Source organism: Varanus komodoensis, unplaced genomic scaffold (assembly GCF_004798865.1).
Source record: "Varanus komodoensis strain SLA01 unplaced genomic scaffold, ASM479886v1 scaffold34_1, whole genome shotgun sequence".
Taxonomy (NCBI): Eukaryota; Metazoa; Chordata; class Lepidosauria; order Squamata; family Varanidae; genus Varanus; species Varanus komodoensis.
Genome location: NW_025335854.1, coordinates 9,503,895 through 9,527,692, shown reverse-complemented (window position 1 = coordinate 9,527,692; position 23,798 = coordinate 9,503,895). Strand labels below are relative to the sequence as shown.

Below are 23,798 nucleotides of genomic sequence, written 5' to 3'. Positions count from 1 at the left end.
CGCTCGCCCCCCCGCAGCCTTCCCGAGCGGCGAGCCACCGCAGGATTCCGCGGCCAGAGGCGCCTTCGGCTGCAGGCCGAAGCCCCCCCCGCCCCGGCTCGAAATCCGCCGGGCCGACCTCGCAGGGGCGTTGTTGGGGCGAGAAAAGGTGGCGCTTACGGCCGCCTTGGGTGCCTCGCGAAGGGGAGCGAGGCGGCAGATCAGCGCAGCGGCAGCGACAGTGACGAAGGAAGGAGGCCTGCAGCGCCGAGCGCCCCGCAGCACGTCCGGGCAGGCGCCGGACTCGCCCGCACGGGCGCGCCCGAAGGGACGTGCCGCGGCCGCGCCCCCCGGCGGGACCGCGCCCGCGCCCGGCGCCCCAATCGCAGGCGGCCGCTCCTGCCCGCCCCCGCCGAGCGCGCGCCTGCCCGCCAGCGCCCGCCGCCCTCCGCCGCCGTCGTCGTCGTCGTCGGGTCTTACGCCGCTGTGCTGCCACCATGCCGGGCCTGCTGCTGGGGGACGAGGCGCCCAACTTCCAGGCGGACACCACGCACGGCCCCATCCGCTTCCACGAGTTCCTGGGCGACTCGTGAGTGCCGCGGGGCGGCGGGGGGATCGGGGCGAGGCCGCGCCCGGGTTCTCACGTGCGTGGGCGGGACAGAGCCCGGGCACGGGCACGGGCCGCCCGGCGCAGCGGGGTCCCCGCGGCTCGGCGCTGGCGAGCCCTGCAGCGGGGCGGGTGGGCGAGAGCATTTCGAGCAGGGCCTGAGCTGCTGGCTGCCCGTGACTCGCACCCCAGTAATCTGGCAGCAGACGCGGCTCCGTTGCTGCTCTTATTCCGTTGCGTTTATATCCCGCGCTGCTTCTCCGACAAAGAACCAGGGGGGCCTGCGTGGTCCTCCTCTCCCTGTTATCCTCACAACCACCCCCTTGCAGGGACTGCCCCGAAGGCACCCAGTGAACTTCACCGCTAAGGGGGGACTTGAACCCCCATCTCCCATTGGAGTTAGAGTCCAATGCTCCAATCACTAGGCAAGCCTGTCTCACATTGGAATGAACTTTAAAGCCCTCCAGCCTTGCATCTTGTGCTCCCCAGTGGTTGCTGACTTGCTTTTCTTACTGTATTCTGCCTCTGTAGGGAACTCCAGGCAGCAGCTTCCCTGCCCTCTGAGTCAGGCAGGGAGCTTCCTGGTCGAGGAGGGCCTGGGACCGGAATCCCCGGGCCACCCGTGCCGTGTCCTCGCTGCCACATCTCCCTTGCTGGAGGTGGACGGGACAGGAGAGGACTTGAGGGTGGTGCAGTGCTGAGTGTTGGCCTGGGAACCTGGGAGGTGCAGGATGGCGTCCCCACCCGGCCATGAAGCTGCACGACTTTGAGCCAGTCACTCACTCTCGGTCTTACCTACCTCACAGGGTTGTTGTGAGGATGAGAGCGCGCTCTGCAAACTGCCTCAGGTTCCTCACAAGAAGAAAAGGGGCTGGATCTAGATCTAAATCTAAATAATAATAGGTGTCCTGAAGGAAAGATTCCAGGAGAGGGAGGAAAGCTGCTTCCGCAGCGGTCTCCTGCCAACTCGCTCAGTGGGAAGGGGCAGGGGCCCGCTGGAGAAGATGGCCTGAGCTGCTTGACTTCTGAGCCTGCCACAGGACCACTGGCACCAGCTGCTCTGGGAGAAATGTTTGCCATTGCTTTGCTATGCCTTTATGGATGTATACGGCTTTTATTTATAAGCCGCCTTGGAAGGACTGCTATCCTAAAGGGCGTGATATAGATAATTGTAACAAATTCCAAATAAAGTCTCAAACTATGGACGATGCACAGGTGATTTCCCCCTGCCTCCTCCCTAATGCTGGACTTGAAGTCGCTCCTTGAGAGAAGGTGCTACTTATTCAGGCGATGTGTACATCACTTGCCAAAAATGTGGTGGTAGCAGCTCCTGGTGTATGGCTTTACGGGGGAGACACATTAATTGGCGAGAGCCGGAGAGAGCCATCAAATGCCACTAGTTGCAGTAGTCAAACAGAACTACAGTGTTTGAGAGCAGAGTATTTCAGAATATCAGGTGCTGAGTGGGAAATAGCTATTTCCGCCTTGCCCTGCTTTTGGGTTTCTCAGAATCCTTTGCCTCCTGACCACAGCAATAGAATGTTTTTCTGATCCAGAAATGTTTTTTCTTATGCTGTCTTGTGATGAGCGCTCATGGAATATCTGTCCTTTTCTTCAGAACTGTGGAAGGACTTTGGAAACAATTGGTTGCTGATAGAAGAAAATAATTTGGTGTGAACTGGATGGAACATGCACAGAAAATAGTTTGCAACTTGGCTTAGTGAGATGGGCAGAAAGTAACTCTTCAGCTGCTTTGAACCAAGGCCCAGCATTCTTGACTATTAGCAATGCTAATGATTCAGAGCATTTGGAAATCTGCCCTTTGCTCCCTGCTGATTATGTGTATGTTGCAGTTAGGACAACTGGTTTTTCATGCTCTGCATCCTCTCATGAAAGTATTGCATTTGTTACACTGGTTTCATACCGGGATTTGCTAGCTTGTAGCAGTTACCAAATTTCCAGGCTCAAAGGGTGAGGTCCCATGTGCCTTGAATGATCACAGGCCCCTGAACTTGGAGGCATGGGATCTGCACCTTCTTGCCCCCCTGCCCTGCATTGAGTTCCCAACCTCAGGCAGCCGCTGGCTTTTTCTGCATTGGCTGGAAGCGGGAGGGGGTCGATTCCTCATGGCTCCTTCTGAGGTTGCAGCGCTGTCTCCCCCAAAGTCCTAAAAGGGGCTTGGAACACGAACTGGAACCCTTTGGTGCGCCCCACTGAACACAATAGGAGTTCCTTCTGAACATGTACCATTGTACCATTCCAGTAATGTATGTGCTATTGCAGCACCTTTCAAAAGGGATTGTTTTCTTGTTCTTTATTTAAAAATCATGAGAATTATTGAACCTTCCACAAAAGCTGATTCAGTATTTCAGAGGAAAATTGCACAAAAGCATGTTGTAGGCCTGCAGGAGGTCTGTAACCTGTATAGGCCTATTAAGGTGGAAGATACTAGCACATTCCTCCCTGGACACTACAGAGATGGTCCGTGCAATCTGTACTGTGGTCTGCTAGAAGCAGTGCACCAGGCCAGGGGTGCCTGCAGAGCCCATGGCTCACTCTAAGAATACTTCTGGGGAAGGAGTAAGGGTGTTGTTACGTTATTGTTAGGTGGATTTGTGCCTCTCTTTGCAGCATGCTTCAATCAAACGATAGCTTCCTCTTTTGTCCAAAGTAGAAAACTATGCTTGTCCATGCATAGCGTGCATTGGCGAGAAACTTAGGCTTATCTCTTACGGGCTGCTTGCAAATGCGGAATTAAAAAAACCCTAGGGCTTGCGCCCAGCCGTTGTGTTCAGCTAGATCACATCTTTTGTACTGGTCTTGCTGCAACGACTTTGTAAAAATAACTCCGTTTGTGCAGGTGGCACAAATGCGACGTTCATTTGCTGGTGTTCCATTTATCGGGTGGGCAGCAATGCTGTACCTTTTCTTCTAGATTAGGACATTCTGATTTGAGGCAATGATGCAGTTCTGTTCTTTCCCTAATTAAGAACTGCTGAGTCACTGGCACTGGCAGAGGTTAAATGACGCCTTTCACGGTTAAAGATGAGGAAATGTCGATGATGATTGGCTTTGTAATTACAGTGTATTACAATTCAAACTTATAGGACAAAGTGAAAAACCTTTAGACTGCTTACATTACACAAATCAGCCACAGCCCTTTGAAATAGCATGGGTATTTTGGAAGGATGTGGCAATACAAATATTTCCAAATTCATTGTTCAACTTCTTTTTCATCTCAAATTGCAGCAATCTTTCACTCAGTAAATATTTGCTTTCTTTACCATTGCAATCCCATGGTTAAGTATTCAAATGCTTCCAAGGAGGTGTGGCGGGCAGGAGAGCAAAGGTGGGGCCGCTGTCCTTTGGAACTTCTGCGAAGGCTAAGCATGAATAGAGCTTTACAATACTACAAAATAGACCTTTACAATAGGTAGTCTTAAGCCAAGGCTACCAAACAGAAAATGTTATTTAAAACATCTTCTGAAACATGTTTTTGCTAAGTTGGGCTGTGGGAGACATGAATTTATATCATGTCAGAATTTTGCAGCCCATTGTCGAAAGAATCCCATACTTTCTGTAGGATTAGGCATGCATTTCATGGAAATCAGTGACTTTGTGTATTCTTGATTTCTAAAGAATGACAAAGTGGCATATGTAGAATAGGGTTTGTACCAATAACAGGGACCTGTTGCCTAAAATGCCTGCCAGTCCTTGACAGCATTGAAATCACCTTTACTGAGCAATCTGGGATGAAGCGTGGCTGATGCACATATGTTGCCAGACAGGACTGGTCCCTTGGTCAGGGGACTTTGGGAGGATGGGTGGCTGTTGGGAACAGCTTTGCTGTATTGTGTGCGCGATTCCCCTCCCTGCCCCACCCCAAAACACCTTAGCATGCAGGGAAGCCAATTTTAAGGTGCAGGGGTGGTATTAGCAATCGCTGGAGCCACAAAGGGAGAGCAGTTGGGAGATTAGTCCCTTGAACATTGTGTGATTCTTCTGTTCATTGTGTGATGCGATTAATGGCTGGGGATTGGAAGCTTGAGATGAGAATGGTACGGATTAAGGTGATGGAGGCCAGGACCAAGGTGAAAGGAACCTGCTGGACTTGACTGGCAGCGATGGGCCGCCAGAGGGATTCCGGTCGCACTCACATGTCATGTCAGTTCCAGGTGGCCGTGGGTTGCCCACCCGAGAGCTGCTTACTGTAAATGGTTCGGTTTGTTTAAGCAAGAAAGCATGCTGTGTACTGGTGTGACTTGCTTAGAAAGACGTTGTCATGTGGGTCTTCTTTCAGATGGGGAATCCTGTTCTCTCATCCACGGGACTTTACCCCGGTGTGCACAACGGAGCTCGGCCGGGCAGCCAAACTCGCCCCTGAGTTTGCAAAGCGTAACATTAAAATGATAGCTCTTTCCATTGATGATGTGAACGACCATCTTGCTTGGAGCAAGGTATGATGAAATAAAACTGGGCATCCGTAAACTGAAGGGGTATATGATTTAAATGCCTGACTTGCACAACTATAACCCTGGTTTAATTAAACCTCACAGAAATGAACCTCAGTCTTGCATCATTCCTTCTCCTGCTCGGGTTCAGCTGCAGTGAGATCAGATGCTTCAGCTTTTGTTCTAGCTTAACCACAGTTTACCATTCATGCCAAATCCTAAACTGTAGCTCATCTTAACCCAGTTCATGGCTGGGTTGTCTAGTGTGGGTGTCCATCAAACTTTAAAAAACTTTTTTTGTGTATGTACATGGATTTGTATATAGTTATAGCAATAAAATGCATAAGAAATGTATACCGTTTCCAACAATTGTTCATACAAAAGGCTTTAACAAAAGTCACCCAAATATCCAGACCGGTATCCGATTGAAGGTGTTATCTGTATGCCACTTGCACAGATATTGACAAAGTTGTAGGGCATTTTAAGGTTCTGCTTTTTGTTTTCACAATTTAATATTGTGAAATGCATACAAAGAAAATACAAAATAAGATTTAAAAATGCAAGCATCTTTTGTTGGTGTCTGGAATTGCTCCATACTTTCTTAGACCCTAGACGTTAATAACACTAGTTGTATCCTTATTAATTGCAGTTATCTTCTTTTGTTCTTTAAAAATAGAAATAAGGTCTTTGTCAAAGGTAAAATCCAGTCTCCCATTTACAAAAATAATATATATTCATGTTGGTCCATTTGAAAAAATCCAAACAGATGCAGTACCATAATTTATTAAGTACAGTTAAAAAGTCAAAATAGTAAACAAAGACTTGAAAAGTTTGCTCATGTGTGAATTTAATCGGTTGAGTAAAGTTGTTAGATTGTAATTTCTCTTTGCTGATCCTAAAAATTGTTCAAAAATTGTTGCCAGAGCATAAAACAAAAAAGACAGCACAAACATGTTTGGGCATCTTTCTGCTAGCTGAAGAACACAATATAAACAGACAAATAAACCGAAACGTGATATCTGAAAAAGGGGAGCAAATCATGACCGCATTATCTTCAGAAGAGACAGGAGGTCAGATGAATAAAAACATACATTTCGACTCCTCAGTGGAAACACTGACGTGCTGTCCATGCTGGATGAAACCACTTCAGTGTTCTCCTGAAGGGGAGGGATGTGTTTCAGAATAAATTCTTCAGAATAAATAAATATATTCCATGTATATATTTCCGTATGGAATTAATTTCAAAGAAGGGCTGATCCTTCAAAATGAAGCTATCAGTTGGGGTGCATTAAGTACTGACCGGCGAAACAGATGGTGGTCTGTAGCCGCACCTCAGGTGAACGTGCCTCTGGATGGCTGCTGCGCGTTGGAGAACGTGCAGTACTTCTCATGAGAATTATTTAAATAGTCTTTAAATGTACCTAGCACCCTCAAGATAGAAAGCAGTTTACCCACTTGTTCTGCTAAAAAGATTGCCATAATGGCTTGCAGCTTAGGGGTAGAAGAATAACTAGAATAATAGACATGGCTATCTGAAAGTTTCACTTACCAGAAGGAACTGTGGCTTTTTTGTTGACAACGGAGTCTTGTAAACCTGCATTAATTGTGAAGTATTTTAGACTTCTCCCCTGACAGCTTGTTTCCTTTGAACAATCCTGGCTTAAGAAACAATTCAACTGACTTATGAATAAACCCAAACAGGTATAGGATGCATGTGCCACGAAGTTCTATGAAATGGTGACACGGAAGGCCTGTTTCTCTCTGAAGCTGTAAGCCTGTATTAGGCTTCACACTGCAGGCGAGTGTTCACATGAATGTGACTGCAGTCTTGCGCACAAATACTGGGAGTCATTCCTGTTAAGCTCAGCAGGACTGCTTTCTGAGTAGACATGCCTAGAATTGCGCTCTTGAATGTTTCTCTATACAGAAAGGCTTCATATGCAAAACGCCTGGAGACTGGCCTTAGGCTTCACTTTCCGATAACTACAGCTCACAATAAATTACTGTTTTAAAAAGAAAATGCATTCAGGAAAAAATAGAGCTGGGAACAGACCTGCATCCAGAATCCATACAGTTGCCATAGCCTAGGGCTGCTAATACCGCTTCAGCTCAATTTCCTCCTTTCAAGTAACACCCACATTGATGTGTCTGTTGCAAAACTCGGAAACTACAGGGAATTCTGGGCTTGTTTTAAAGCCTCTGCAAGTTCATGCACAGTGCTGAGCAGGCACACGGGGCTCTCCTGTCACTCTGTTAATTAAGAGGCCCTAGCACAGGGCTGGGCGGAAACAAACTTCTACATGTTTTCCGTTCCCCTCTATCCTGAGCATTGGCCATGCTGGCAGGGCTCCTGAGAGCTGAAGTGCAGACCAGCTGGAGACCTGCTGGCTGCCTTCCCTTGCGCCAGGGCACTTTCCGTTAACACAAAAGGGCTGAGCAGCCCTAACCCAAAATGTCCTTCTAGTTGCACATTGCAGAGACAGATGCGTGGTGGTGGAAGGACTGGCGCCTTCCATAACCTGGAAGAGGCTGGGAAATTCAGCTCCCCAGAACAGTCAGAAGCCGCCGCCTTAGAACAAGAGACACAGAAATGGACAAATGTCAATTTGGTCAGCAGTTTGTGCCGTGACACTGTGTAGCTAGTAAGTTGCTCACAAAACACTAATCGTTTTCTCACTGCGTAGGACATCAATGCCTACAATGGTGAGGCGGCCACAGAGAAGCTTCCATTCCCCATCATCGCTGATGCAAAGCGGGAGCTTTCAGTCCAGCTGGGGATGCTGGACCCAGACGAGAAAGACAGCGCCGGCATGCCTCTGACCGCTCGTGTCGTAAGTGTTCAGTGCCCTCCAGAAGGCAGGCTGCAGCTGCCTTACTGGATCACTGGCTCGTCTTCCATCTGTTCCATATGGTCTGTTACCACTTAGAGCCAGTGTGGGGCGGGTTGGACCCTGCAGCCCAGTTTCCCGTTTGTCAGATGGGCGTCAGCTTTGCTTCCCCACTCTCCGCTGCTGCTCAGTTGATGTGCTCAGTGGGAAGTGACTGAGAAGCACGGGGACCTGTGGTAGGGGAGGGCATTAGTTGAGCACTGGGGAGAGAAGGGGAGCAACTGAGAACAGGATGATGGTGGGGTCCGTGGAAAAACAAAAGAGGATGATACGGCCATGTGAGGGTAGGTGGATATATGATGGTCTACGAATATATTGTATAAGTGGCCTTGCTATGCAGACCATGGAAGAAAATTTGACCCTTGGGCTAGAAAGGGGTTTCCACCTCATTTGTTGACAAATTTGGCATTGCTGTGGAAATGACAGATGGCAGAGGATCCAAACATTCCACAAGACTATTGGGGAGAAGTCGGTATGGACGATTGCACAGGGATAGCTTGTGTAGTATGAATTTCAGATTTTCACTCTCTGCTTTTTCTTCATAGGTGTTTGTTTTTGGCCCAGACAAGAAACTCAAACTCTCTATCCTCTACCCAGCAACAACAGGAAGAAACTTCGATGAAATACTAAGAGTAGTGGATTCACTGCAGCTAACAGCCACTAAGAAGGTTGCTACCCCTGTTGACTGGAAGGTAGCTATCTATAGTTCATTAAGCTTACTACATTTTGAGGTTTGCTCATATGAAATAGGAAGCTATTAAAGAGTAATGAACCTGCAGACCAGCTTTGATGGAAGCATACTCAGGAAGGCAGCACTTCCGGGGGGTGGGGTAATTTCTCCCATTGGTAGCAATTCCCCCTAAACATACCTGGGTCAACCCCACTGATTTTGCATATTCCTGGAGTGGTTTCAGGGCCAAATGGGTGGAACACTGGACAGACACTGATACCTGACCCCAAATCCCAGGGTGGATTTGGCTTTTCACTAGCAACAATCTCCTTGGGATGCTGAAGCGTGTTGACAACTCAGTTTGAAAGCTGTCAAATGCGTCAACAGAATGAGGGAAACACCTACCACTGGCACCGTCAGGGATCCTTAGACAGGGGAGGGTGTCTGCTGGGCTTTGCCAGCAGGCACCCCCCTGCTCACTACTTGCACCCGTCTGTGCAACAAACACAATTTGTGCAAATATCTACACAAATTAATTTGTCTTACAAAATTTTCAAAAATACTTAGCTTCTCCAGGACGCCTCTCTGAGTTACTGCTGGTGAGGGACTCCCTGGGATGGGTCTGTTGGGATTGTGAAAGCTGACCCAAGGAGCACCTGTTGTGGGCTTGAAAAAAAATTTTAATCTTATGTTGCGAACTGTAGTGAGATGAAAACAGCTCACACTGGGGAGGGAGGGAAATCTCAGCTCTCCAGGGGGTGCCCTGGAATATCCACAGGAGTTCTGAGGGAGGAGAAGGTGAGCAAGGACCTCCACTGCGCTTGCCATATGCTGGCAGCATCACTGTGGCTTTTGCTGCATTGTGGGTTGTCTTATCAGGTGGTTCCTCCCAGTCCAATATGCATTAATGGACTAAAGGTTCTAGTCTTTGCTGACAGAGAAAAAACAGAGAAGAAACGTCTTGGTGGCTATTCTTTATGCATGTCTTACTAAAGGTTCTCCTTTCTTCATCAGCCTGGGGATCAGGTCATGGTAATTCCAAACCTACCAGATGAAGAAGCGAAGAAACTGTTTCCGAAAGGGGTTTCCGCCAAAAAACTCCCATCAGGCAAGAACTATCTGCGTTACACCCCACACCCTCAGTAGCCGCTTTGAAGAGAGGTTCGGCAAGCCAGGATCACAGGGACCTTTCTAGAACCAACTTTTCTAACACTCTTGTGTGGATGCCTGTTTGGAGAAATTATTGCCAAGGAAAGAGTAGCCAAGCTCTTCTCTTTAGATCCTCTCAGCTGAACACGGTGGCTGAATATCGCTGGTATGATTTATAATCTCAGCTAATCAGTGTAGGCTTGTTCTATATGTGATCAGTTGTCTTGGATCTCTCCTTAGAATTGAGTCTACAGCACTGTACCATTATAGAAGTATTGATTTATTTTAAATTTTCTGTTCTCCAGCCACATGTGTACACTTTTAAAATAACAGATCTCTTCTGCACTGGAAAAAATTAAAGTGGTGGATAAACAATATAGAAAATCATGAGCCTCTGTTTAACACAAACAAACATTATGCTGTAAAGGCTGCAAGGATCACAGGAAGTAAAACTTCTTGAGCATAGCACATAAGAAATAATGTGAGTGTGGATCGTTTCCACAGCTGAAACTTGTGCCTTTATTTCAACTTAATCGACTATATTCACTCAAAGCCTAATTTGGAAATCTCATGTTAACTTGGTTTATGCTGTATTGGGGGCATTGACAGGTGGCTTTAGCAAGAATTTGTGACATGATGCTTATCTCCTTATTCAGAAAATAAAACGAATTACTAAAATATGCAGTCCACTCTTTCTTAACTATCTACGATCATGCCTTTTAAAATAAAAAATTCCTGCAAAATGCTCTGGTGGAGATGCTCTGATCAAAAACAGCTTCCTCCCACCACTTAAAAATGAATCTTCACCCTCAAGGGGCAGAAGATCTGATCACAGACATAGTGCCTATTTTCTGCCCGCTTTATTGCTGGACAAAACTTTACTGCAAAGCCAGCCTCTCCTGGGCCACCATGCCTAGAAGGAGCAAGAGTCTGTGGGCTTGCAGCAAGCCAAATGGTTATTGCTGGGGGTACATAAAGAAGTCATTCCTGTGTGCCAGCATCTTCTGTGGGCATTCAAGAGTGGAGGAACATGCACGATCACCTGCTGAGGTCCAGTCCATGAGTACAGCAGGGATGGCTTGGAATGAGGAGGGCAGATCCTGGGAGGAACTCTGTGCTTCCCAAAGGTGTCTCCTTAAGGCCTACCTTGCACTTTGAATGTGAGAAAACGGAACAATGATCGGAAGCTTATCAGAGGTGCACCATCCTGGCGGATGAGGATCTCTGAGACCCAGCCTTTCCTCCATTACTGATCTCGCTCTGCAATGTGCGAACACGGGCAGTCTGGGGATGCATATTTTACTCGTGTAAGGCCCAACATGCTTCAGCATCCTGAGCTTTCATAGCAGACACCCCTGAGTATCTTGACATGGTGCTAGAGAAAATGCTCTGTGGGAATAAAACAGTGGAGGACATTTTAGGAAATGCCTTCTACCTAGCAGGAAGCCTCTGGTACTCACGGGGTGCAGACAACTTTGTGAAGATGGGAAGCATGATGTCCTCCAGCTGCTGCTTCTGATCCATAAAATCAAGCCTGGTAGGCTCTTTGGTGTTTTCAAGCCAATCTAACTTGGCCTGGCAGGCTTTGAGAGAAACGTTCTGCAGAGAAGCAAAAGGGGGAGATGAGGAATACAAGCACTACATTTATCCTTGGAAGCGTAATCTGTCGAAACGGTTGGGAAAACAAGTTTGCTGGCTCCTGTGATGTCCTCCTCTGGGATGCATACCTTGAGAGGGTAAGGAGGTCTGAGCATGACGGAAGAGCTGAGCCCAATGCTGCCAGGAGGCCAGACTGTCTCACGGGACTAGACTAGCAAGGTCGGCCAATGCAGAAACACCAGGCTAAGACGCAACCACCCTCTTGAGAAGGAACGGTCTTGTCAGCAGAAAAGAAAGGAAGGTGGTGATGGTGATGGAGACAGAAACTCTAGGAGGGCAGCCGCTGGGCAGCAGTGGTAGTTCAAGGTGACACTGGTTAGCACTGTGCAAAAGGTGGAAATGGTAGGCCTCTTCTGACTCTTCCTACCTTGAAAACCTTACGAAACAATCAAAAATGAAACCAGTGATAGTGCCAGAGACCCCCTGCCCCCCAGATTGGAAGGCATTCGCTCAGCAACTGGGGAAGAGCAAACGATGCGTAAAACAGTACCATTGCTAATGGCACAACTAGATCAAAGCTGAAAGCAAAACCAGTGGCTTACATTCACAGAAATGAAAGTCTGATGCTGTACAACCCATACATGTGAGAAGTGTGAACCAAGGGCGCCTAGACAAGGGTATGCAGCCCAGGATGGCTATGTGTCCCAACACAAAACTGTAAACTTACTTAAAACATGAGATTTTTTTGCAATGATTTTCTTCTTTTTTTGGTAACTCAATTGTGCAGTTCTCGAGTATGAACTTTTTGGATGACAACGTCATGTCACAGTGTCAAAAAATAAGCATACTTATGCTTTCACTATTTGTATGTATGCGTGATTTCAGTTTTACAGTGTGTGCAGCTTCCAGTGTGTTATCTTCCAAGCACAGACAGTCAAATTGACACTATCAGACATTACATGTGCTCGTGGTGAAGTGAAACGCTGCTATTATCAATAATATTTCAACCTACAGTTGCAAGCAATTTTATACATTTTGACACATTGGCTAAACAATGTGAACAGCAAAAAATATGCAGTCTTGCTTTTCGATTTGATACAAGAATTTGAAAACAGATTTCAAGATTTCGGGAAAATAATCACTATTTTGGAATATTTGCAACTCCCTTTTCAGTTGACATAAATATGTTACTTGCCAATTTTCAAATGGAAGGTATAGAGTTGCAATCTGACATTCAGCTTAAAGAATAAATTGGTCATGGACTTTTATAGGTCCTGTCTTCCCAGAGACAAATATCCCTCGTTTCACAATCGTGCCTTATTCATGCCTGCTTTTTGGCAGCACCTACATTTGTGAGCAACTATTTTCAAGAATGACGCACACTAAGAGTAAAATTAGAACCAAAACATCTTGAGAACTCACTGAGAATTGCACCTACTTCCATTGAGCTGGATATTGACGCATTAGTTTCTCAAATAAAATGTCAAATATCCCACTAGCTTTATGTTGCCCTCTTTTCTTTTACTTTTATAGTAACAGATACTTGGGATACATCATGAGAAGGCAGAACAATCATGCTAGGGAAAGTCACAGGCAGAAGAAGGAAAGCAGGACCAAACAGGTGACGGGTTGAATCCATCGAGGCAGAACAATCATGCTAGGGAAAGTCACAGGCAGAAGAAGGAAAGCAGGACCAAACAGGTGACGGATTGACTCCATCGAGGAAGCCACAGCCTGAGTTTACGAGAACTGAGCAGGAGCGGCACGGCCAGGACACTTCAAACTTGCGGTTGCCATTAAGTCAGTGGCGACTTAACAGCACGACAAGAGAGCAGCAGCACCGTGACACTGGAGCGGCACTTCATCTCCAACACAGCGTTGACCTATCTTGCAGGGTAGCGAGTAGTGAGCATGCGTCTGACGCGCATCCAATGTACAAGTGGAAATTCAGCATCGGTATGACATGCTCTCTCCTCCACCCCCAAATCCAGGAAGTGCTGCCCCTAGAACTGTCCACTGCTTGAGGAAGTGGGAAATGCACAGTGAGTACAGAGAAGGGCAAGGAAAATGATGAAGGTGCCAGAGCAACTATCCTATGGGGAGCTGGTGACAACAACTGGGACTGTTTAACTTAGAGATAAAAGGCAAGTCAGGGGAGACTTCGTAAGAGGTGTTTAAAATAATGCATGACGTGAAGAAAGTAGAGGGAGATTTTCTCTCACTCCCCCATATCACTTGAACCCGCAATCTTCCCATGAAGTTGACTGGGGGGAGATTTAAGACAGAGAAAAGGAAGTACTCCTTCACACAATATATAGTTAAATTGTGGAATTTGCTGCCATGACAAGCGAGGGCCACTAATTTGGAAGGCTTGAAAAGGGAATTGGACCGATTTATGCCTGCACACACCAGCGGCTGAGGAGCTGGGGAAGGAGGAGGTCTTGTGCCCACCCTGCCTGAAGCCTGCGGGCAGCTGCTTTGCCCCTGTGTGTACAGAGTGCTGGACTGGATGGACCACTGATCTGACTCAGCATGGCTTTTCTTATGTACTTGCAATCCATTGTTGTTGCTGTTGTTAGTTGCGAAGTCGTGTCCGACCCATCGCGACCCCATGAACAACGCTCCTCCAGGCCTTCCTGTCCTCCACCGTCCCCCAGAGTCCACCCAAGCTCACACCAACTGCTTCAGTGACTCCATCCAGCCACCTCATCCTCTGCCGTCCCCTTCTTCTCTTGCCATCTATTGTGCCCAGCATTAGGCTCTTCTCCAGGGAGTCCTTCCTTCTCATTAGGTGGCCAAAGTATTTGAGATTCATCTTCAGGATCTGGCCTTCTAAAGAGCAGTCAGCATTGATCTCCTCTAGGACTGACCGCTTTGATCACCTTGCGGTCCAAGGGACTCGCAGGAGTCTCCTCCAGCACCACAGTTCAAAGGCCTCAATCCTTTGGCGCTCAGCCTTCCTTATGGTCCAGCTTTCACAGCCATACATTGCAACTGGGAAACCATAGCCTTGACTATATGCACTTTTGTTGGCAGGGTGATGTGTCTGCTTTTTAGTATGCTGTCTAGATTTGCCATAGCTTTCCTCCCTAGGAGCGTCTTTTAATTTCTTGGCTGCAGTCCCCGTCTGCAGTGATCTTAGAGCCCAGGAAAATAAAATCTGTCACTACCTCCATTTCTTCCCCATCTATTTGCCAGGAAGTGAGAGGACCGGATGCCATGATCTTAGTTTTCTTAATGTTGAGTTTCAAGCCAACTTTTGCGCTCTCCTCCTTCACCCGCATCAAGAGGCTCTTTAGTTCCTCTTCACTTTCTGCCATGAGAGTGGTATCATCTGTATATCCGAGGTTGTTGATATTTCTCCCAGCAATCTTAATTCCAACTGGTGATTCATCTAGGCCCACCTTTCTCATGATGTGCTCTATAAGTTAAATAGGCAGGGCGACAATATACAGCCTTGCCGAACTCCTTTCTCAATTTTGAACCTATCAGTGGTTCCGTGTCCAGTTCTCACTGCTGCTTCTTGATCCACATATAGGTTTCTCAAGAGACAAATAAGATGGTCAGGTACTCCCATCTCTTTAAGAACTTGCCACAATTTGTTGTGATCCACACAATCAAAGGCTTTAGCATAGTCAATGAAGCAGATGTTTTTCTGGAACTCCCTAGCTTTCTCCATGATGCAGCGTATGTTGGCAATTTGATCTCTAGTCCCTCTCCCTCTTCAAAATCCTGCCTGTACTTCTGGTAGTTCTCGGTCCACATACTGCTGGAGCCTAGCTTGTAAGATTTTGAGCATCACTTTGCTAGCATGTGAAATGAGTGCAATGGTGCGGTAGTTTGAACATTCTTTGGCATTGCCCTTCTTTGGGATGGGAATGTAAACTGACCTTTTCCAATCCTGTGGCCACTGTTGAGTTTTCCAAATTTGTTGGCATATTGAATGTAGCACTTTTACTGCATCGTCTTTTAAGATTTTGAATAGCTCAGCTGGATTCATGGCTCTTACATACCAGGTTCCTATGGAGTATAGATCTGTACAGCATCGGACTCTCCTTTCACCACCAGATACATCTGCAACTGAGTGTCCTTTCGGCTTTGACCCAGTCGCTTCATTCTTCCTGGCGCTACTAGTACTAGCCCTCCGCTCTTCCCCAATAGCATACTGGACACCTTCCAACCTGAGGGAATCATCTTCCAGCGTCATATCTTTCTGCCTTTTGGTACTGTCTGTGTGGTTTTCATGGCAGGGATACTGGAGTGGGTTGCCATTTCCTTCTCCAGTGGATCACGTTTTGTCTGAGCTCTCTGCTATGACCTGTCCGTCTTGGGTGGCCCTGCACAGCGTAGCTCAGAGCTTCACTGAGCTACACAAGCCCCTTCGCCACGACAAGGCAGTGACAATCCATAATAGTAGACAAATTTTGGTCTATATCCTTTGCTAGATCAAGGAAGGGCATTAGTAATAGAAAGTGTTAGATGGAGGTATCTCTTTTTCTCCTTATAATAATTTTCCCAAATCCATCCCTGGCTAATAGCTGAAGAGGAACTAGGCTGACATTTGAACTGTGACTTTTACTGGTAACTGCAAACATTCTGATGACCAAGGAAGTATTCTTTGGTATTATATATCTCTATTTAAAAGTAATGAGTCGTGCACATTTTACTGCCATATCTGGAATGAAGAAAGTATTTAAAAATATACCTTATCTTCTTTATTAAGCCTTCCCTGGACTTTCTCAGGATCTGTGACTGTAGCTTGAATTTGGGAGATAAGGTTTTGTAAGTTCTGCTTGGCTTCTAGAAAAGAAAAGGAGAGAGAGAGAAAGTGAGAACAGTTAAAAGATCTAGGTAATGTCCTAATTTTTTATTCTATAAAGGCTATCAGAATCAAAGTCTAATCTTGCTATTGTGTCTAATATGGCTATCCTGAATGAAGCACATAAGAATACAGAGCTGATTCTTACATTCGATATCAAGATTATAAACTAATTACTAGTATCTCGGCTACGTCGAATGAATTAGAGGATATCGGTCATTAAATCCCTTTCAATTATTCGAAGCCTCGTGACATCACAACCCCCATCTGAATGATGCCTCTTTCTATAGCAACATATACATTATGATCTGTGACTACTTGTTTGGTTTGGTCTTTCATTATTTCAATTGTGAGATGCCTTGCCCAGAATTAATGGAAGCTTTACTACATCATTTCCACATATAAAATAGGGGATTATTTGAAATAACATCAAATAGAACTTCATTTTCTCACATTCTATGTAGCAGAAATAACTATTTTAAAATCCCATTATTTTATATTCACAATGGAGTTGTATGATTCACTAGCATTTATAAGTCAACTGTACTAAAGAAGTATGTAATTATAAGGTGCTACTTATATACATAGCATTAGGCAAAGAACAAGTACAACAGGTCCTTACACAAGGGGCTTCCAATATAAAAAAGGCATAATAACACAACAAATGGATTGGGAAATGGAGGCAATGGAGAGGGAGAGAATATATGATTCGTACATGTACTTTGGCTTAGTTACAATAAGACATCCCACATCCTTTGACCTGCAACTACTACCTCATATTTTGGTTGATGAGAAAAGCCTCTCTTGAGATCTTAATGACATCACAGAAGCTTTCTTATAATGATCTGGAGCTCCTTTACGACATCACAGAATCTTTCAAAAGCTGATGGACGGATGGTATTGCCTGCATTCGAGTCTCTCCAGTGTTCAAGCAATTAGCTTGGTCACGATGGAAGGATTTATTTGATTAGCATTCTTTTGTGACTATCAATATGAGCGTCAAAGGCCATTCACTGCAATTCCATCACAAGGAACATCAATTAAGGGGAGGAATTTCTGGCTGAAAATTTCACAAAATGTTTCTTCAAGGTCCTCACAAGTTTCTTCTCTTGGGCATTGTCTTTGGGTTCCAAGATGTGCTTGGGCTTTGTGAACGACCAGCTTGGACAAGAGTTGCTTGGGACATGACTCCACAAGATCTGGAGCAACTAATGGGAGAACAGCAGTCTAGTGGCTTTCAAACCTCCACGTTCCAAATTTGTCACCTTTTTGCCGGCTTGAGTCTATCCAAAGAGTGCCTAGAAATTTTCTATTCGAGTTGTAAGGCTGCATTATTTATAGTTGCAGGTTTATCTACGCACTACCTGTTTCGCAAACTGATAGTGGCAAAAACCCCAAAGGTAAGACTCATTTGTGTAATGGATATTGTCCACCCTCTGTGACTGAGACCGTTGCCTATGCTTGGCTTTTACTTCATATACCTGTGGTGGGGAGAGCCCAAGCTGGTTTCCCCTGGTTGATGTACTTTCTGAGTAAAAGATCACAGCTGGGACAGTGTGGTTGTATCTACATTAGCAACTTACTGGCGTTATTCCACTTGGTTGCCTCTGTAGATTCCTGGGAATTGTACTTTGTGGTGGAAGTGAGATGTTAGGGATCTTTAATTAGTGCTCATAGAACTATAATTCCCATGGTTCTTTAGGAAGATAAGAACAGGTATAGTCAGGCTGTACAAATGGCCTATGTTTTTCCACCCACCGAAGTAAATTATGATCAACTGAATACAAACCTTGTACTTTTAAGATGCAAAAGTGGCTAAATTTGTGCCCAACTTGAATTTTGCATAGAATGCATACAAAAAAGCTGGGTATGAGGTAATAGGATCAAATCCCAATTGATGATGTTTACATGCCAAATTCAGAACTGTAATCTAAAAGTAGGGGAACAGTCAGAGATTATCTGTAGATAGTGGTCAAGAATCAAAGTAGCCTTCGCAACCAGGAGAAAGTTGAAAGGAAAGTGGAATGTTAAAATCCACTGTATAACCATTGGTCACTAAAATGTTATGTTGTAGAGGGTTATAGTACTTCTTTATCACAAATAAATATGAATAATTCATATGGGCAATATATAGATACATAAATATTTTCCACGTCAAGGCTAAGAAGTAAGAATAGCGTATGATAATCCAAGGCAGCCTTCTGATTAGACTTGTGAATAACTCTTCAAATAGGAACCAAGGTTCAATAGTTAAGGCTGTCACTACTTTTACTGGTCTTGCTCCCATGCTTTTAATAACATCCAACACTAAGAAATGGAGCAAGAGAAACATTTTCCAGCATTTCCATCCGAGAACCTGAAAAAACTGATCCAACAGCATTTATACATCAAACCCCTATTAAAAAGACATAGAAGGGTGATCAGTAAATAAAAGGGCTACTCTGATTAACCCCTATTTGAACTTTATTACCAATCATTAACCTTGTTCTGCCCTTTTCTCAGTCCTGCCAGGCCACTGCTGTTTCCGTCACTACAGAACAGCATTACGAATACACCAACCAAAACATGGACAAAATGCTCTGCAGGTTGGTCGCCAACACCTCCAGGATGATGAAGTACCTGAAGTGTTTTGCCTACTATCAGAGGAAAGAATTCAAATGCCATAAATTAAGCAAAAAAAAAAAAGGTGATGACACTGATGGGGACGAGCAGCTCTTCCCTATTTGTCCCTACAACCACAGCTCCGATGAAGACGCCATAATGCATGAGATCTAAAGGGGGGAAATCAGCAGGATTCCTCTCTCCCGTGGTCAGCCCGTCATAATCTTTGCAGATGCTGCTGAGCCAACAGGGTACAAACCTAAATGACAGACACTAACATGGTAGCTTGATATGTTTGAAATGGATTCAATGAAGAATCTTATGGATAATTAAGGCAAAAAGTACAAAAGATGGGTTAAATGTATCTTAAAAACTTAACTAAGCTGATTTGCATTTATAATACCAAAAATTAAAGACTGTCTTTGGTAGATAATGCTGTGATTCTTCCATGTGATCCTGCTGTGTTGCGCTACTTCAGCTGTACAAAACCAGACTAAAAACTGAAGACATCTTTCTAAAGGAAAAAGCCCATTTAACAAGGAACAAAGTGCTGCTATAGCGGCTGTACACTGGTCTCTTCCACCAGATTTCAGATCTAACCTCACCACTAGTGGAGTCCCACTGTGGCAACAGAGGGTAGAAAGGCATGTCCCTGCTTTCCCAGTACAGTCCTAGTGTGGTTATGTCCTTGGGAACAGGAGGGATATAGGAAGGGCAGAGGGCCTGATGGGGAGAAAACAGGGGTCAGGTGACAGGTGTGGATTCTCAAGATGGGTACAGGGTGGGCAAGGCAGTCAGTGGTGAAGATCAGGTTTATCCAAAGTGCCAATTACCAGTAAGAATTCAGGGAAGGAGAAGGTTCCCTTAGTGACCAAGCACAATTTGAGCCAGACACATCTGCTTTCCTCTTAGGCCTCCCTCCCTTTCCTCGGAACAGCTGTGCCTGCTGCCAACTGCTTCAGAGCTGCTGCGTGGCAGGGGACGACACTTCCGGCTGCCCTTGTTGTGGACCTCATGGCAGGGAATGAGGAGACCCTCTTCTCTTTAGAGCAGATGCAGCCTCGCAACCTTCCCGCTAAGTAATAAAGTGATACTCATCAAGAGTGGCAGTGTTTGTGCATTAGGACGAAAGGCTTGCTACTTGGTCTCCCTAGCCACAGGAACACAAGTGGTACAGCTCTTCCCCATAAGTCAGCACAGCAATAAACTTAGGCCTCATGAGGTCCAAAACGTCGTCACATTCCTGGCTCAAGAGCAGCAAAATAAGACGTTATCATGGGATCCCTGTTGTTTGTACCTAGTAAGGTGGAGGCCTTGCAGAGCTCCCGTGCTGATATGTGTGTGCATGGGGAAGCTAAACAGGTGTGACAGCCAGCACCCCTTGCACTTACGTCCGAGGGCAGAGAACGACTGGCTAGATAGTCTCATTCCTCCATCTTGGCATGGTGCAGTCATTAAGAGTGCAGGACTGGGATGCAGGAGATCAAGGTTCTAGTCCCCCTCAGCCATGGAGCTCACTGGGTGGGCCAGTCATAGGCTCTCGACCCAACCTATCTCACAGGGTTGTTGTTGTGAGGACAAGATTAAGAGGAGGAGGAAAATTAAGAAAGCCACCTTGAGTTCCTTGGAAGGAAAAAAGGCGGGACAGAAATATAATAAATACAAAAATATAATAAATCATCATGAAACAAGTCTTGGTCTGTCTATCATATTGCCCACCTGCCTTTATCGTACAATCCAGCTACACAGGAGAAGAAAATCCTTGAAGTGTCAAAATATTCAGTCACCCCTCAGTTGATACCAAAGTAAAATGTTATTAAAGATACAGGTTGAATCTAGGTTGAACAGGCAGACGACCTGCAAATCAAAGTTTAAAGCTCTAACTTAACCCATTACAAAATAATTTGAATCAGTATATAGTACTGAAGTTCAATATCCACTCATATTTATGACGTAAAGAACAGTTTCAGGGATTCAAGAAAATGGACAGTTGACATTTTGGGGGAAAGTCCTAAATATGGACAAGCCACTGGGTGAGAATGATACAGGAGGCAAAGCCAGCTTCCCCTGACTTGAGTCAAGCACAGGACTCCCTGCACTGTGCTGCATTGAATGGTTCTTCAGCTGTTTCAACTCAATACTGCACCGAAACTCATTTATACCTGTTCATACCCTAGCTGAGCATGAGGCGTGATCAGGTCCACATCTCAAAGAAGCAGAGGAATTAACCAACCTTACCTGCCCAATCCAAGAAATTAACACACACTGCCTGTTCGTATCGGCAGGCAATATCTCTGGCCTTTTCACCACGGAAGGTGGTTGCATAAATGTCAGCTTCCAGTTCAACAAGGGTTTTCAAAGTCTCTAGCTGACCCCAGGCTGCGGCACAGTGCAGAAGGGTATAACCTGAAAGAGTGAGCCAATACATACACAGAGTTATGAATGGAATACTGCTAATTATGTTCTGTCCAATGAAGGTACAAACAACAAGTGTCAGTTTGGGTTTTTTTTAATTTAATTGTTGTGCAACAATCAAATGCAGTGTAACAATAACAACAACAACAATAATGTACCTCTGGATGTTTTTTCCTTCAGATCAACCCCGTATCTGGCCAGTGCCTGGATAATGTTGCTCTGCCCAGCCATGCAAGTGGCAAACAGCAAGCCTCTCCCTATGATATCCTTTTCCATTAGCAGCTGAGTGGCTTTTTCATGATCAGGATCCTCTGGGTCCTCAAAAATCTGCTGAATCTGTTCTACGTTACCAGTTAGAGCAGGCTTCAGAAGAGGATTGACATATGTTGGGTCCTCCTGAAGCTCCAAATTCTCAGGCTCAGATTTTTTCCCTGAGTCCGCTGTTTCTTCCACAGGTTCCATTTCTTCAGAATTAGCCTGAGAAGTTAGAAGGAACACAATAGAATTAAGACGATGGGAAGATTATGGTTTGCACATGCATACAGCACCATAATTTTCCTCTACAGGAAATTATTCCTCCTGCTCCTCCTCCTGGTCAAGGATCACTCCAGGGTTCTTTGGGGCTCACTTACAATGCAGTCCCATAAATTTTTTTGTCAGATTTAGGTTGCATTTAGCTCAATGGGTATAGGACTACTGTCCTTTCCTTTTTATTAAGGGTTGTTGGAGGAAAGGTACAAAAAATATTATACCCTATATGTTTTTCCTCCTAGATCGCATCTGTAGTTGTTGCTCATTCTATCCATACAGTTATCAACCAAATGTGTGAATGAAAATGTATATTATCCAATCTGTTCCTATTCTTTATGTCTACCACTACATTATTTAGGTCACCAGGAAGCAAGCAGAAGGTTAGGCATACTCTTTAGAAAAATTCTGTCTTACCAGAATTACTAATATCATGACCCTATGGAAATGTACACAGAAATAAGTGCTACTGAGTTTAGGGGGGCTTATTCCAAAATTACAGTGAACACGTTTGCATTATTCTAATATTGCTGAATTCTGCAACACCCGTGAAAAGTTCCAAAAGACAATCTTTTTTGCCATGGCAATTTATTTCCCTTCCAACTTGGCTCAAGAACTATTTTGCTGTCTTAATCTGGCACCAAAAAGGTGGCAAATTTGGCGCCAGGTGTGATGCAGCAGGGAAGTTGTTCCAATGATGGGGGGCCATCACCGAAAAGACCCTCCCCCAGCTGCCATCCTCTGAGTCTCTTGAGGGGCTGGCGCCTGGAGGAAGGCCCCAAGAGTTGAATGTAGTGTCCACATAGATCAAGGTTGGGAGAGGTGCTCCGACAGGTATTGGGGTCCTAGGTCAAGCAGGGCTTTATAGGTTAAAACCAGCACCTTGGATTGGGACCAGAAGCATACAGGCAGCCAATGAAGGTGGCCCAGAACTGGTCTTGTATTTTCAGACCTCCAGGTCCAAGTTATTCATCGAGCTGCTACATGCTCCACCTGCTGCAACTTCTGAACCTTCTTTAAGGGCAGCCCCAAGTGGAGTTTGTCGCAGTAATCTAATTTAGAGATTACCAGAACATTGTTTACTTGAAGCCGGGCCATCCCTAGCCAGGTAGGGGCATAGCTGGGCCACCAGTCAAAGCTGGCAGAGGGCACTCCGAGCCACCAATGCCACCTGAGCCTCAAGGGACAAAGATGGATCAAGGGCACCCCCAGGCTACACACCAGCTCCTTCAGGGGAGCGAGACCCGTCTAGAACAGGTTGAATGCCCCCCGCACCCCCATCCGGGCAAAGCAATCACCCCCACCAGCATCCGAGTCTTGTCTGGATTGAGCTTGTTTGTTCATCCTCATCCAGTCCAATATCGTAGCCAGACATCCACAGCCTCACCTGCTGGCTCCGAAAAGCAGAAATAAAACTGTGTGTCTTCAGCATACTGATGACGGCACACTCCGAAACTCCAGTTGCCCGCATTTGCTAAACAGCATGGGGGGCGGAACAGACCCTCCCCTGCTCGCTTGCTTAGGAGGGACTGCCTGTCTTGCCCTTTTTCCTGGACTAAGAGAACACACAGAAGGGCTCCCAGCTGCAGACGCCATTGCCAAGGATCCCTGCGCGATTCCACTGAGGTGCATCTCGCGGGACTCCGGACCCCTCGACTCCCCTGCCCATGGCAAAGGGGGAAGAATAGGGGAGAGAAGGAAGGGCCATAATCGTTAATGCTCCATTCCAGTCCCATCCAAAGTCGCCCAGAGAACCGCAGGGCGAAGCCAGCGCGGCCGCCCGGCCACCGCCCCCATCCCCTCAATGCCGGGAACGGGGCCGAAAGCCGCCTCCGGGAGGAGGGATCGGCCCACCAGTGCTTTGCAAAACGGTACCATTTCGAGGGGTGCTCGACAAATGAGCTCAGCGCGGGTTTGCTCCAGAAGAAAGACACAGGTGCGAGGCTTTCAAGGCGCCCCGGCCCGCCGCGCCCAGGCCGCCGGTCGCCATGGCAACGGCCGGCGCGCCCCAGGACGGAACGGCCGCCGGGAGACGCAGTTCCCCGCGGAAGGCGAACGAGCGCCGCCACTTCCGGCGGGTGCGAGGGGGCGG

General features: G+C 46.2%; 3 protein-coding genes across 4 annotated transcripts; 2 read left to right on the top strand and 1 right to left on the bottom strand.

Moving 5' to 3' along the window:
- The first annotated feature begins 412 nt into the window (after positions 1 to 412).
- Positions 413 to 10,422, top strand: PRDX6 (peroxiredoxin 6). Its single transcript, XM_044439184.1, has 5 exons — positions 413 to 568; positions 4,887 to 5,043; positions 7,722 to 7,868; positions 8,471 to 8,617; positions 9,610 to 10,422. The coding sequence occupies exons 1-5, from the start codon at positions 477 to 479 to the stop codon at positions 9,739 to 9,741; spliced, it is 675 nt and encodes a 224-aa protein (XP_044295119.1). The 5' UTR covers positions 413 to 476; the 3' UTR covers positions 9,742 to 10,422.
- On the bottom strand, positions 5,622 to 23,660 carry ANKRD45 (ankyrin repeat domain 45). Of its 2 annotated transcripts, none has more exons than XM_044439183.1 (7): positions 23,582 to 23,660; positions 21,337 to 21,655; positions 21,002 to 21,169; positions 16,049 to 16,143; positions 11,205 to 11,343; positions 6,587 to 6,631; positions 5,622 to 6,194 (listed from the first exon to the last, which is right to left on the bottom strand). In XM_044439183.1, the coding sequence occupies exons 1-7, from the start codon at positions 23,582 to 23,584 to the stop codon at positions 6,184 to 6,186; spliced, it is 780 nt and encodes a 259-aa protein (XP_044295118.1). In that variant the 5' UTR covers positions 23,585 to 23,660; the 3' UTR covers positions 5,622 to 6,183. The 2 variants fall into 2 exon arrangements, with proteins under 2 accessions (XP_044295118.1, XP_044295116.1); XM_044439181.1 differs by lacking the exon at positions 23,582 to 23,660 and adding an exon at positions 23,094 to 23,362.
- Positions 17,105 to 19,156, top strand: TEX50 (testis expressed 50). Its single transcript, XM_044439185.1, has 2 exons — positions 17,105 to 17,562; positions 18,665 to 19,156. Exons 1-2 carry the CDS (start codon positions 17,239 to 17,241, stop codon positions 18,935 to 18,937), a joined length of 597 nt encoding a protein of 198 aa, XP_044295120.1. The 5' UTR covers positions 17,105 to 17,238; the 3' UTR covers positions 18,938 to 19,156.
- Positions 23,661 to 23,798: the final 138 nt, after the last annotated feature.

What these genes read in the sequence shown, in the direction of transcription:
- PRDX6 (XM_044439184.1), top strand. Translation starts at nt 477, where the DNA reads ATGCCGGGCCTGCTGCTGGGGGACGAGGCGCCCAACTTCCAGGCGGAC. An exon ending in CACGAGTTCCTGGGCGACTC is followed by an intron (nt 569 to 4,886) that starts GTGAGTGCCGCG and finishes GTCTTCTTTCAG; the next exon opens with ATGGGGAATCCTGTTCTCTC. An exon ending in ACCATCTTGCTTGGAGCAAG is followed by an intron (nt 5,044 to 7,721) that starts GTATGATGAAAT and finishes CTCACTGCGTAG; the next exon opens with GACATCAATGCCTACAATGG.
- TEX50 (XM_044439185.1), top strand. Translation starts at nt 17,239, where the DNA reads ATGTTTCTTCAAGGTCCTCACAAGTTTCTTCTCTTGGGCATTGTCTTT. An exon ending in TAGTGGCAAAAACCCCAAAG is followed by an intron (nt 17,563 to 18,664) that starts GTAAGACTCATT and finishes CCCTTTTCTCAG; the next exon opens with TCCTGCCAGGCCACTGCTGT.
- ANKRD45 (XM_044439181.1), bottom strand. Translation starts at nt 23,177, where the DNA reads ATGCGGGCAACTGGAGTTTCGGAGTGTGCCGTCATCAGTATGCTGAAG. An exon ending in TAATTTCTTGGATTGGGCAG is followed by an intron (nt 16,144 to 21,001) that starts GTAAGGTTGGTT and finishes TTTCTTTTCTAG; the next exon opens with AAGCCAAGCAGAACTTACAA. An exon ending in GGCTTAATAAAGAAGATAAG is followed by an intron (nt 11,344 to 16,048) that starts GTATATTTTTAA and finishes GCTTCTCTGCAG; the next exon opens with AACGTTTCTCTCAAAGCCTG.